Source organism: Seriola aureovittata, chromosome 16, assembly GCF_021018895.1.
Source record: "Seriola aureovittata isolate HTS-2021-v1 ecotype China chromosome 16, ASM2101889v1, whole genome shotgun sequence".
NCBI lineage: Eukaryota > Metazoa > Chordata > Actinopteri > Carangiformes > Carangidae > Seriola > Seriola aureovittata.
The window spans coordinates 3,861,436-3,875,505 of NC_079379.1; the positions used below are offsets into that span (position 1 = coordinate 3,861,436).

Genomic DNA, 14,070 nt, shown 5'->3' on the forward strand with positions numbered 1-14,070 from the left:
AGGAACTGAATTATTTAGTCAAACAGAACTGAAGAGGAAATTTGACTTGACATGACAAGAAAATGATTTTGATGATTTTTTTTAAGACCTCGTGAAATGATTTTGCATCCTTTATGTCTGGTTTGCTGGTGTCTCTAATAAGAAAGGTCTTAACATTACGTCATAGATTCTCTTAGTTATTTGTTTATCATACGCAGCTTTTACTGTTTGATAAAGGGAATACTGAAGTGTAAAACCACTGGTACGGACGGTAATGTAAGGTTTATACTATATTGTCCTGCAGGGACACTTGTCTGGGGCTCCAAGCTCCTACATCACATTACACACTCAACAATATCTCACTGCACATAAACACAAATACATAAATCACACATACAAATGTACACAACAACTAAGTTCACAAAGTGACCGTGGGACAGTAGTTCTATAACCAGCTGTAGTAGATGGTGATAAAAAATAGTTTCAGTAGTAAAACCAGTTCAAATAATAGAAGGCAATAGTTTCAATAAAACCAGATATAAAAATAGAAGAAAGACAAAAGTTTAAATGATAATAAACCCAGATATACCAGATATAGTTCTCCTACTTGTTGTATTTCAATATCTTGATGGAGGATGAAACAAACAGATTTTTACACTGGTTCAATCAGTTTGGCCTGAACCTTCAGTGCGGGTTCAGGATGGTGGATCATTCAGAATCGTCTGTGCCCCCCTACAAGGAGTTTAGAGATAGATAGATAGATTAGATAGATAGATAGATAGATAGATAGATAGATAGATAGATAGATAGATAGATAGATAGATAGATACTTTATTTATTCCCCAAGGGAAATTCATGTTTCTTTCTGTTTCTCATTGTGCATGTGGACAATATATATTTTTGTATTTCATCAACATATTTAAGACGAGCTGATTGACTCATCTCTTGCTCATGCTGCACACACCCAGGCTCAGAGTGGCGCTTTGGTTTTCCCCTGATAAACCTGTTGCACTGAAATCTGCCTAGCAACTGATGACATCTGTCAGGAAATTCTCTAGTTCTGTGGCTCCTCCAATCAAGTTAATTTTTCTATGTAATGTGCTGTATGTTACACCTAGAGTATGAAACCCCCCAAAGAGCGACACTCAGCTACTATACAGGTTCATCATGTAGTTGTTCATGTAACTGAGAACGTTTTGTGTGTTTGTTAAGTTGTGACCAAAAATGATCCTTTGGTTTTGGATGTATTTTTTAAACTGTTTGTATTCTGAGTTTCACATTCAGCAAATGAATGAAACAGCTTGTCACAGACACAGACCTGTGAATATTAAGTTGATGGTACTGATTCTTTCAATAGGAGCACAACAGCCTCCATGGGTCAAACCTGTGAGGCTGAATTCTGCATGGAAACACGTGACATCACAGCTAATCCTATTGTTTAGTGCTGCACTGTAAACCTATATATTTGATACTATAAATTATATAAGAAATCATATGTACATATATAAAGTATTTACCAGTTACTATTTACGATAATACCAGTTTCAAGATTTAGAAAAGAGGTTTGGCACTTCCTGTATGTCTGTGGTCACATTCCAGACACCAGTAAAAAACGAAACCAAATTCTGTAACAATCAGGTGATCTAAGTTTTTTCCACAGCTAAATATATAAAAATAGCAAATATAAATGAAAAAAAAAAATTTAATATAAAAGAAATTATTTATTTATATATATATATATATATCCTGTATATGAACATCGAATTACCTTAAGCTGAAAATGTGATGACACTATGAGACTTAATAATTATGTGTTTGACAGTAGAACTGGATTATTATTTACATTTTCCACAACATCCACATGCCAATAAATATTTACTAGTTGCTGAAAATGCTTTGCTTTGTTCCGAAAAAACAAATCAAGGTCTTCTCATTTTCACTTCACTGTAATGAATTTTATACCTGACACTTTTATATAATAAAGAAACATCATTTATCAGTTCAGATGAATCATTAACGGACAGAGCAGTGAGTCAAACAACAGACTGTATTTGGAGCTGTGTGTTGTGTTTTATTATTTATTGGTAAAATTATTTCAACAGGATGTCTGGTTAATACAAATCATAAAATACTACAGTGATCCAAGCTTGGAGAGCTATAGTATCAACTTGTACTAACACGCGAAATGCAAAGAACAATGACCAAACAAAAGATCTTCACAATTTAATGATGACAATTTGACCCTGTTCTGTTCACGTTCATATGTGGGGTAACACATTTTTCTGTTCTGTTATTCGTGCTTTAAATGACATTTCATTCATCCAACATCAGAAAAGGACCACACACTACCTCACACTCTCTGCTGTAAAACAAGGTTTTAGTTTCTTAATCAAAATTAAAAAAGTGGCATCATTGTGAAACTAAAGCCTGTGATTGGACCGTTGCCAGAGTGTTGAGGTTGATCCAGGTTTAGGTCGAACTCAGAACATTCCCTTCCTGTAGCGATGGATCAACTCTGACACGTCTTCCTTACACACCTTTATCCAGCCGTCCTCCTGCATATGGTACACTAGACAAACACACACACACACACACACACAAAACACAGAGATGAAAGCTCACGATAAACAATGACAATTTGCCTTGTGCTCACACACCACAGCTTTATACACTTCAGGACTGTACAACATTCAGTCTTCTCTCAGTTTTTTGTAATTACGTTTTCCACATTTAATGAATGTTTTTTAATAACTGACAGGAGAGAGATGACAGGAAATGAGGGGAGAGAGAACGACATGCAACAGAAGTCTCTGGTCATCAGTTTATTCATTTCATTTCAGTGATGAAGTGAGAGTTCAGTTTGGATCAAAGTGAAACTGACTGACCCACATTTTGTGGGTTTAATCAAAGTCTTAAAGACAAACACAACAATACTAAGTTGAGGAAGACTGTCAGAGTGTACTCACTGTTGACCACCCCCCCAGAGTAGGCGTCCCTGTGTGTAGCGTGAGCAATGCCCCGGCGGCCCAGTTCATACGCCTCCTCTACTGTCATGTCTTCCCTGTAGCCGCTGTCCACCACACCGTAGGCGTAACTGTTCCCACAGCCGGTAGAGAACATACGGCCAGACAGACGCGTCGCATTATCATCCACGTAGTACAGACCAGGGCCCTGGAGAGCACACACTCATTATATGGTCTGCAGGAACATTATGACTTTATATAGGGGCCACACTTTCTGATAAGTCTCCAAACATGAGCTGCGTACGTTATTTCACCAGTCCATTAGATTCTGAGAACACCAGTACCTCCAAATAGAGGTGTAACAATAATCACATTGCCACTAATGTAATGTAACTAATCTAATATTGTCAGGATTGTATAACTGAGTCTTTGAAGAAATTATACTTGTTTAAGAATATGTGGTATAGGCCAGCTGGTGGTTTCAGAACCATATGGTGCCTTTTATGTGTCATGTGGCTTATCTAGTCAATATTTCAATGTGTTGTGGTTTAATATGTGCACAGAATGTATATGTACAATATTGTAAACCACACACACATTTTTACAGTCTGTAACCTCTTCCTTGTTTTAAATGTTATTTGTCGATTCAAACAGCTTTGGAATCACTTTTACAGAAACTGATCACAAACCATTTACAACACTGTACTACAGTGACAGCAGGAACATCTGGATAATGTTGCATTGGTGTTTACTGTACTGTGGACATTTAACCCCTCTCAACAGATCACTGTACGGTCACTTTAAAAACACTATGGAAATGTATATACAAACCTATGGGAGACAGTAGAGCTTTAGATTGAGAACAACACTGTGTATGTACATGGTTCATCCAAAAATTGACTGTAATTAAAAAAGTGTTTGGCATTTGATGCAAATACTTGGTTTTTAGATGTGTTTACCCTCCCTGGTTTCTAAAACCAGCACTCCAACCTGCTAATACCACAAGGATGTTTCTTTACCAGTAAGTAGGAAACAACTCGAGGCTCTGCTTCATTTGAAGTGATTGAAAACACTATAATGTTTCAGGCTCCCAGCTGTGCGGACACACACACACACACACACACACACACGCACACACACACGCACACAGCTTACCTCTTTGTCCCATCCACAGATCATGCTGCCCATGGAGAGGCCCATGCCTCTGTAACCCAGCATCATGTTGGACAGCAGCTTCGACGCAGCAGCGACAGAGATCCTGTGGTTGTTCCTCAGCCTGTACAGCCTGGATGAGATCATAATAAAACAAGGTAGCAATCAACTCATTAGCAAATTAACTGACAAATCAATCAGCCATGTAGATGGTCCTGAACTTACAGTCTCACGACACTCCCCCTGGGTTTATAAAGACACTAACTTTTGACTGAAGTCATGACGCACCACAACAGGAACTAGATAAAATACATGGTACAAGCAACATGCAACACAGCATCAAACCTGAGTAAGAAAGCTTGTGCACACAAGAAATGAAATTAACGTCCAGGCCAAATACACCTAAGACGCAGCACCCATGGCCGATGTGGACCGTCCCAGAAGAGTTTTAAGAATTTGTACAATCACAGGATCTTTATTTGACTTTGTCAAACTGCTGTGAAAGACAGAACCTCTCTCATGCTCCTGACATTATACTGGGCAACATCTACTTATTATCTAAGTTAATGATGTTTTTTACTGAGTTGTCAAACAAGCTGAATGTGGGCGTCTTATCATCACATAGAGGCACAGATAGATAGAAGAAGAAATAGGGGACTGACACACAATGGGTCCAATATTCCAAACACTGTGACGGACCTGCATTCTTTAGCCAGGAGTCTCTCCCAGTACTGGCAGTCTGCAGCGCTGCCCGACATGGTGCCCAGCAGGTAGGGGTTGATCTCGATGACCTTGTTGACGTCGTTGGATGCTGCGGAGACACGTTCGGAAGAGGGACACATTTAGTGACTAAGATTGAAGCACTGTAGCAACACCTTGGTCGCACCTGTTGCCTTATTTACATTTTGTGACCATTTATGTTTCACATTTTAAACATCCTCCTTAAGACCACTGGTCATTGAGTTGATGAGAAAGTATTTCTGATAGGATGCACAGTAGGTTGAGGATGGCTGGTCAATATGACTATTCACTCTGTAACTATACAGCTGCTCATTAAGCTTATGAAACAATATCAAAAGACTGTCTATGTACTGGCTAATCTCTTTTTCTCACATTTCCAGCGTTTCCAACCAATTTCCAGGTCAGAAAGAGAAAACAACCTTTTTTTCATTTACCCAAGTACCGTCCAGCTGAAGCTCTGGAGTCCACAGCCACGATCACTCCATGTCTGAACTTGAAGGCCAGGGTGGTCGTACCGTGGTTCAGGTCAATGCACACACCTCCATCACCTCCATTACAGGACTTGAGAAACCCTGAGGGCTGTAATGAAACCAAAGATTGTGAGTGTGTGCGTGCGTGCATGCGTGCGCGCGTGTGTGTAAGAGAAGATGACAGTGGAATATCTATCATTACCTAAAATTCTCTGACAATAACTCGTGTTAGTTGAGATAAATGCATGATAGGACATTTGATACGAGGCTGACACTGAAAACAGGAGACGCGTGAAATCACCTGCACCACGCTGCGTCTGACGCTTCATGCTCGTGGCAGTTTTACCTGACAGATACCTGAATATTAACTATTAAAAAGTCTTGATACTCACGTCTACTCCCAGAGGTACAGAAAATTCTTGAGTTTTGGTCCCAAAAGTGTAGTGGTTGGTTCGGTCGACGAGCGGCGTCTGTCCCGCTGGAAGAATGCGCCCACGGAGTTCAGAATAAGACTTAAAACCACTTACATCGAAAAGAGCCATCGTCTATTAAAATCGATAAACTATAATCTATAAATATTCTATAGTGTATGTGTGTAAGTTTTCCAAAATAACGAAGACGATTGACAAAGCGTCAGGGGTAATTTCCTTGTGCGTAACAAAGAATTCGAAAGTGAAAGGGTTTTTAAACTATTTCACTCCAGACGTTTACTCGTAAAACAAGATGAAAAACCGGTCAGCAACACAAAACCTATGTGCATCTGTCAATAAATGCACATAGCCAACCGTGCTAGGTTTTAATTAAAAGTTCCTCAATCAAAATTAATTAAAAATACCCTCTGTGGTGTTAAAAACTGGCTCAAACCGAATAAACCAATGAGAAGATTTGTATATATCTCATCATCAGTCTCCAGGCGGAAATGCAGCACTCAGGTTCTGGGAAGCCATCAGAGGTCAATGAGATTATTGTTTGCATATTTCATAGTTATGAAGAATATAATGCAGTCAGGTTAATGACAAAGCAGAATGTGTAGAATAAGATAAATTAACAGGAAATGCAGCACAGTGACCTATAGGACTAAAGGTACAGGTAAATTGAAATACTACAATGAGACAGTAAATAATTACAACGTATGAAAAGAAATGAGGCAACAGGGATCAATCAGATTTTTTTTTTTAATTGTTTTTTATTTTTCCATATTGTAAAAACATGTTACAACCTTCTCATTACAGCCTTGTAGCTTACTGTAGTGCTGCAGTAACGTCTGCACGGACTCTTCCACATAACAGAGAGGCATAGCAGCAGAGTTGAAAACTGGATGAGTGTACTAATCAATCATCCGGTGAATAATGATGCAACGGTCGTACTGCTAAATGTTGTGGTGTGGCTGTGCATCCCCGGTCAGGCTGTATCCATCCGCTGCACGGTCTCCTGGACAACCTCCAGCTTTAAGGGGACTACTTTCTCTGTGAGAACTGGGGTCGTGCCTGCACGATATTTGTATTTCATTTTCCTGGATAGACAGACAGAGGGATAGATAGATAGATAGATAGATAGATAGATAGATAGATAGATAGATAGATAGATAGATAGATAGATAGATAGGGGCCAAGTCACAATTTTGCACATACGTTTTTATATCCTTAATGTTGCAACATCACACTGCCATAACTCACTGAGAAAGACCTCTGATCTCTGCAGTCATGGTTCAACATTAAAACTCTCCAAAAACTCCTTCAAATACGGATCACTTACTAAACTTACTCAACTCTCTTGTAGATCTCCTGTAAAGTCATACTTGTACCTGTTGTCGTTGTACTCTGACTCCTGGTAGGGTCTGATGTAGTCCACTCCTTGTCTGGTGATGACACAGATGTCGATGTTGTTGCCTGAGCCGAGGTCATTCATGATGCCAGCGTGGATGGCAACACGCACCAGCTCCTTGGCCTCCTCCAGCTGAGAGTTGAGGGAAATCAGGGAAGTGTTTTTTTTTTTTTTTTTTTTTAAAACATTTTCTCAACTGCTTGTATAATGTAGAGGCTTATTCTGCCTTCTGTACTGCTGTACTGCAATTATTCAATTAAAAATGTCCAACAGTAAGTGAAGTCATTTTGTGACGGTCACAGTGTGTAACTACAGTTGTCCAGGAGCCATACCTCCAGATCGGGTTTGAACCCATCTTCTAAAATCCCAAGAGCAGCCAGATCACCAGATCCTGCAGGAACACACAGTAAAGCCAGCTGAAACACAGAGTGGATGTAGTCTCACAGTGACATGCATATCTGAAAATATATCATTTATATAGTTAAATATAAAATAACAAAGTCATTATCTCTGACACTTTCACATAAAATATTAGCAGTGATAGGTCATCAGTCTATAGAAACTCTTACTTCTGCAGTTTCAAACACTTGGTTTGTTTAAAACCCATTTAATTCACAAAATGACACATTTGAAACACAAAGACTAAGACCTGAGCAGTGATGGTCGGCACGACTGAACACACGACCCCCAACAAAGAATAAAGGAAAAAGATGTCACAGAAACTGTACTACAGAACAGTGTTATATCACATACCCATCGCAAGGTAAGGCACCTTATTTACACTCCCATACGGCCCCACTGTGAACAGGTGGTTCCCAGTGCAATCAACTCCTCCCAGTATAAGATTGGCACCAATTTGGCCGTGATACCTGAGGGCCACAGAGATCACACAAGGGAAGCCAGATGAACGCCACAGTTTTTCAATGAACTGTAAATTTACAGAATATGACCGCTACTGTAACATCTTTAATCTTAACTAATGTTATTGTTCACATTCATTCATTCATACAACCCCTGATACAGGTGCATGTGCGTGTGCATGTGCAGCACAAACCTGTACAACATGTCCTGTAGGATGTTGACGGCCATGACGACGCGAGGGTTCCTCCCACTGTTCAGCGAGAAGATGGTGAGGTTGGAGGAGAGAAGCTCTGTGGTCTTCTCTGTATCTGCTGCTGTACCTGCCCCACAACAGCTAGAGAGAGAGAGAGAGAGAGAGAGAGAGAGAGGAAGAGGAAGAATAGATATGTGGATAAAAGATGAGGGGAAAAAAGAAAGAGGAATATGAAGAGTCACAGAGGGAAAGATTTCAGAGGAGATGGAAAACTACAGGGAGGCTTCTTTCTTTAGCCACTATGTTGAATCATCAATCACAGAAATCCATAACACAAAAGATAGTGTGACTTATTTATCTTCTTCTACAGTAGCCTCAACAACCCAGAATGCAATGCAACCACAGAATGCATCAATCTGTCATCAGTAGTGTGTCACTGTTATGTCACTGTCTCTCTCAGCCTTTCCAATCTAAGTACTTGGTTGGATCTAACTGTTGTATAATTCACAACAAATGGAAACGTATTGAACATCCCAGAATGATAACAGTATCTGAAGGTAGATTTCTCCCCTCGTGGTTTCAGTCTAACACTCTTACACTTACTATATATTGGGAGCAATGTAGTGGATCTTGGCGCACATCTTGTCGGCCACCACTTCGCTGGAAGTGGCTCTTGTGTCTGCTCCCAGCACCACCCCATCCTGCACCAACACAACAGAGTGTATTAGTTAAATAATATTAAAATGCGCCTGGTTTGTTTGAAGATAACAGCTCCATGAAGACACGGCCTCAGTCTCTAACCCTCTGGGTGACCTTTGGGAAAGGCACTAAAACCTGATCCAGTGGAGCTGTCCAGACACCAGAGGTGGATAACTGAATGAACTGGGAAGCTCCCACATGAAAATGTCTGCAATTGTATGAATGACTGACGTGTTGTGTTGCACATGCACAAACACACACATGTAGAATGGATAAGTGCTTCCATTACATATAATAACTTAACGGGCCACACCAGTGTGTTTCCATGTTTAATCCCATTTACTTCAACTGTGGACATCTTACACTACTGCTGACTATTGTCCAACACATACAAAACCATGAGTGATTGTATGTTTCACACTTCCAGGCAGCCATTGGTGAAAGTATGAAAATTAACTGCAGAGATCTTAAACTATTTTGACACAGTTAGACCTTCACTGCATTTTGCAGCAAGTTGCTTTGTAGAATTAAAGGTTTGAACAAGAAACTTCCCGTGTTGTGTTCAGTGATGCTCCAGCATATGACATTTACTGTGTGAGTTCAAAGCTAAACAGCAACATTTTACAAACAAGAAACTATTAAATTCACAGTAATGTTTTTGTCCATCTCGGGTTATTGATGGTCTTTGATCTGATTTTCTGGCAACATAACTTATGCAGTGTGCGGTGCCATTTTGTGATTTGCAGGCTGGAGAGGCCTTGGATGGAAGCACTGCCGCTGTTACAGCATCATACAAGATAAATAACCTTAACAACAGAGGAAACTTACACGTTTGTTCTTTCTGCAGGTTTCTATTTATATTAAACAAGAATTAAAAAAAACAAAACAATGGCTGACGAAAGGTATCAAATCAATCTGGTATCAAGTATCAAATTTATAGTTCATACACTAAAACATACAAAGTCACTGTTTGATCCGTTCATGTTTGTCAGTGCGGTTTACACAGCTTTGTACTTGCCTTGAACACCACTCCTGCTATGGTGGTACCTGTTTTCAGAGGTTTAGGTGTCTGTCCTCCTTCAAAATGACCCTCTAATGCAGCATTTCTACAGAGAGGGGCAGAGAAAGGGAGGAGGGGGATCAACTGATGAATATAGTGTAGTTATAATAACACGTTATCACCGCAGCCTTTCATTGATTTACTGATAAACAAGCAGGAAAAAGTTACTTTCACTTTTGATCCCGATGAAAAGTCCGTGTTACCGTCAGTTACATATTTATTTGAGTCATTTCTGACACAGCGTGATGCTCAGAAGTCTTAAAAGAAGCTCATACCTCGTCGCGTTGTCGAAATTGAAGCCAGCTACAGGGGTCTGGACATTAGATAGCGCCATACTGGATCTGACTGCGGCTTCTCTGCGCGTCTCAGTGCGCCTGAGGTCGCTGTTCTGAGCGTCACCTCGCCGTCCTCGCTTTCGATTTTGGAGTGAAAATGGAGAAACGCTGCACGGACTCACACGTCAAAGGAGTCAGCACAGGGGTGAGTAAATCCGGACCGGTTCACTACGATCCGTTTCTACTGAGGCAGCACCGAATCCTATTTACACTTAAAATGATCTATAATCGATTTCGCGTACGAACAGGTGATGCTGTACCTGAATAGTAACCTGGTAACCAAGTGAAGTTACATCGACAGGATGTTCCAGGTGTTTTTGTATGAGTACATGTAATATATTATCTCTAAACGAGTTTATTCTTTATATTTCTAAAGAAAACGACCGGCTACACTTTCATTTTCAGTGTGAAAAACCCCTCCCAGACAGAACTCCAAGTCCCAGAATTCATAGCCTTTTTCAGTCTGCATGAATGAAAATGAGGTCACGAGAAATTAGTATGCCTGTGATAGTGCATTGTTATATATTTCTTGTGTCATATTTGGCCTCGTCTACAATGTTGGAGAATCACAAATCACAACAACCCCCCCCCCCCCCCCCTTTTCCCCTCAGACCACCATCCTGGCCGCCATTTTTGATGGAGGGGTCGTGATCGGTTCAGATTCCAGAGCTTCAATTGGAGGGTGAGGATGTTGTGACGCCACACTGAAGTTGCCTTCATTATTAAATACAGTCATACAGATCAGGAACAGCTTGATAACATGATAAAGATTTAAAAAATGAATCACAAACAAAGTTGCTCATTGGATCAGAGCTGGTGATGGTTGTGTTTTTGAAGCAGAAAAAAACTTTACAAAGTACGCTCAGAAGATCAACGTTTTACCAACAACATCTCTCAGAACTTAGTCTAAAAGGAAAAGAAAAAGTTCAGAATCAGCCACTTTCTGTATTTTTCAAATCGTGAGCATCAAGTAATTACTGCTAATAATGTCTTTATTTACCACCTGTATCCAGTAAAAACTACATTTGACATAAACTTCAGCTTTAATTAAGTTTTTATGTTGTGTTCTATTAAGCTCAGTGGTAAAATGTAACTATTTACTCAAGTACTGTACTTACAGTACAATTATGATATACTCAATTTCAGGATTTCCTTTTTCAAGCTCTGTCATCCTTCTACCCCACAGATTTTTACATGTATAACAAACGCTCCTTCTGCAGTTTATTAGGAACACCTACTGTAGCTAAAACAACTGCAGTCTAATAAAACAGTCCTACAATTAATCCTCCCATCATGAAGGTTATAATGTTCATTTTTTTATTACCTCTGTCAAGGACGTGTTGTCACCTGTGTCTGTTTGTTTATTGGTTTGTTTATTTGTCAGCAGGATTAGACAAAAAGTACTGAACTGATTTACACCAAACTTGGTGGAGGGATGGGGAATAGGCCAGGGAACATTCAGTTTTGGTGCAGATCTGGTTAAAGTGGCGAAGCCAGGATTTTTTTTAAAAAATATCACTTTCATTAAAGGAGCTGTTTGTACGTTTTGCTATTGCTACATGGCCAGGATCAGCATTAACAGCTGTTTACTCACCAGTTGACAAGAGAGAGTTACAGAACAAGATGTTATAATACTACCTCTGAGCAGTGCTACCTTCAGGGCAGACTGGACGCTACAGGGATGAGAAATGGGAAAGTGATGAGACAGGTAAACTGGGCCAGGGCTAGCTGGTTAGCATGCTAACTTCAGTAGAGGAAGAGAAATAATAGAAATAGAAGCAAAACAAAAGGGTTATTTCCCATTGCTGGAGGCAGCTGCTGGTGAGTAAAGGAAAGAAGTTTGATGCTTCACTCACAACATTTGTACCAGACTGGTGAGTAAACAGCTGTTAATGCTCATGTTGGCTAACTTACAAATAGCATTTTTCAATGATAATTAATGCAGGGACTTTGATGTAAAAAAGATCAGACAAATTTATCCGTTGTCATCTATGATTTTGTACAATTTGGTGCAGATCAAAATACAAATCCAGATTCTGTGGAGCTAGACAGGAGGATGCTGCAGTTTGTGGTGCTGTTGAACTGTGTTTGTGTTCATTCTCACCCTCTCTTCAGGGAATATGTATCATCTAAGACCATCAACAAGGTGATTCAGGTTCATGACCGGATCTTCTGCTGCATGGCTGGCTCCCTCGCAGACGCTCAGGCCGTCATTAAGACTGCTAAATTCCACCTGTCCTTCCACAGGTGCCACGCACACACATGAATGCATCTGCACATAGCACCAATATGCACACATGATGTAAGCACATGTCTACACACAGACAAAAGATATTGTTGTTGATCCTCCCTAACTCATAGTGTCCAGATGGAGACCCCTCCGCTGGTGATAGCAGCAGCGTCGGTGCTGAAAGAACTGTGTTACAATAACAAAGAGGAGCTGCAGGCCGGCTTCATGACAGCAGGCTGGGACAGGAAGAAAGGACCACAGGTAGGTAGTAGTTATTACTTAGTCAGTCCAGCTTGCTGCATGTAGCTGATCTCCTCCATCCTTCCCCAGGTGTACGTGGTGTCCTTAGGCGGGATGTTAATCAGTCAGCCCGTTACCATCGGTGGCTCAGGCAGCACTTACATCTACGGCTACGTTGACGCCAAATACAAACCCAACATGAGCAGAGAAGAATGCCTTCAGTTTGCCACTAATGGTACTGTCATATTATTTTACTTATGTACACAAATTCAAATACATTTGTACTCGTTTTGTCAGGATGTAGTGTATGAAAATGTTACCTACTATGAGAGGTTGGATTAAGATTCAGAGGAAAGAGTTCAGACTTAGAGGATGTTTATGTTCTTACTATCCAAGCATCTGCAGTGCTGCTTGTACGTCTGTTCTGAATAGAAATCTTCTGTTTGCACTTCAGAGAAAGAGTTAATGTAAATTAGATGTTTGTTAGTAGCTCAGTAGTTGTAGTCAGGAGCTGTGTAAATGTTACAAACTGTTGTAACAGCCTGACCTGCTGTAAATTTCCCTGCATCTTGTTCCTGTCCGTCTTCCTTTGTCTTCCTCCCTCCTCTACCCTCCCTTTTTACCTCATCCCTCTCTTCCTGTGCTGCAGCTCTTGCTTTGGCCATGGGCAGAGACAACGTCAGCGGGGGCGTGGCTCACCTGGTGGTGATCACGGAAACAGGGGTGGAGCATGTGGTTGTGCCTGGTGACAAGCTGCCCAAGTTCCATGATGAGTGACCACCTGACACAGTTGAAATATATTTTCTTGTATGGTGGAGTAATTATATGGATTCCCTAAGCCACAACTTTATTAATCTGCTCTGTCAAATCACACACACACACACACACACACACACACACACACACACACACACACACACACACACACACCTGAAGAACAAGTTAGACATGGGTTTTTAGTTTGTTGCCTGCACATGAGTAACTCTGATCATATGTGGAAACATATTTGAGTTTGTGTTTTTACGCTCTGATTCAAACTCTACACCAAGTCCACGGTCAACACTGTCATCATTTCCATTATAAAACCATGTTTCTGTCTTATGTGTCCAGGTCACGTGTTGTGTTGTTTTTTTAACATATGGAAATATGTGAAATAAAAATGAATATTTTCCAAAACTTTATCATTCTTCATCTTTTTTTCTTTCCTTACTTCAGTTCTGTGCTTCAACATTTCTTTAAGGATTTGTGATGTGTTCTGCACATGTTCCTGTTCTTGTTTGTATCTTGTTAATATCTATATCTGTTTATTGATTTTTATTTCTT

At 40.2% G+C, this 14,070-nt stretch overlaps 3 protein-coding genes across 3 annotated transcripts; 1 reads left to right on the forward strand and 2 right to left on the reverse strand.

Moving 5' to 3' along the window:
- Positions 1-2,037: 2,037 nt before the first annotated feature.
- psmb8a (proteasome 20S subunit beta 8A) lies at positions 2,038-6,135 on the reverse strand. The gene is made up of 6 exons (XM_056398801.1): positions 5,698-6,135; positions 5,270-5,414; positions 4,794-4,905; positions 4,098-4,227; positions 2,946-3,150; positions 2,038-2,548 (listed from the first exon to the last, which is right to left on the reverse strand). The coding sequence occupies exons 1-6, from the start codon at positions 5,845-5,847 to the stop codon at positions 2,460-2,462; spliced, it is 831 nt and encodes a 276-aa protein (XP_056254776.1). The 5' UTR covers positions 5,848-6,135; the 3' UTR covers positions 2,038-2,459.
- A 327-nt stretch (positions 6,136-6,462) lies between these two features.
- psmb13a (proteasome 20S subunit beta 13a) lies at positions 6,463-10,349 on the reverse strand. Its single transcript, XM_056398802.1, has 8 exons — positions 10,218-10,349; positions 9,901-9,988; positions 8,787-8,884; positions 8,184-8,324; positions 7,883-7,998; positions 7,462-7,520; positions 7,110-7,261; positions 6,463-6,818 (listed from the first exon to the last, which is right to left on the reverse strand). The coding sequence occupies exons 1-8, from the start codon at positions 10,274-10,276 to the stop codon at positions 6,707-6,709; spliced, it is 825 nt and encodes a 274-aa protein (XP_056254777.1). The 5' UTR covers positions 10,277-10,349; the 3' UTR covers positions 6,463-6,706.
- Positions 10,283-13,928, forward strand: psmb12 (proteasome 20S subunit beta 12). The gene is made up of 6 exons (XM_056398803.1): positions 10,283-10,422; positions 10,889-10,959; positions 12,393-12,524; positions 12,639-12,768; positions 12,838-12,982; positions 13,397-13,928. Exons 1-6 carry the CDS (start codon positions 10,375-10,377, stop codon positions 13,522-13,524), a joined length of 654 nt encoding a protein of 217 aa, XP_056254778.1. The 5' UTR covers positions 10,283-10,374; the 3' UTR covers positions 13,525-13,928.
- Positions 13,929-14,070: the final 142 nt, after the last annotated feature.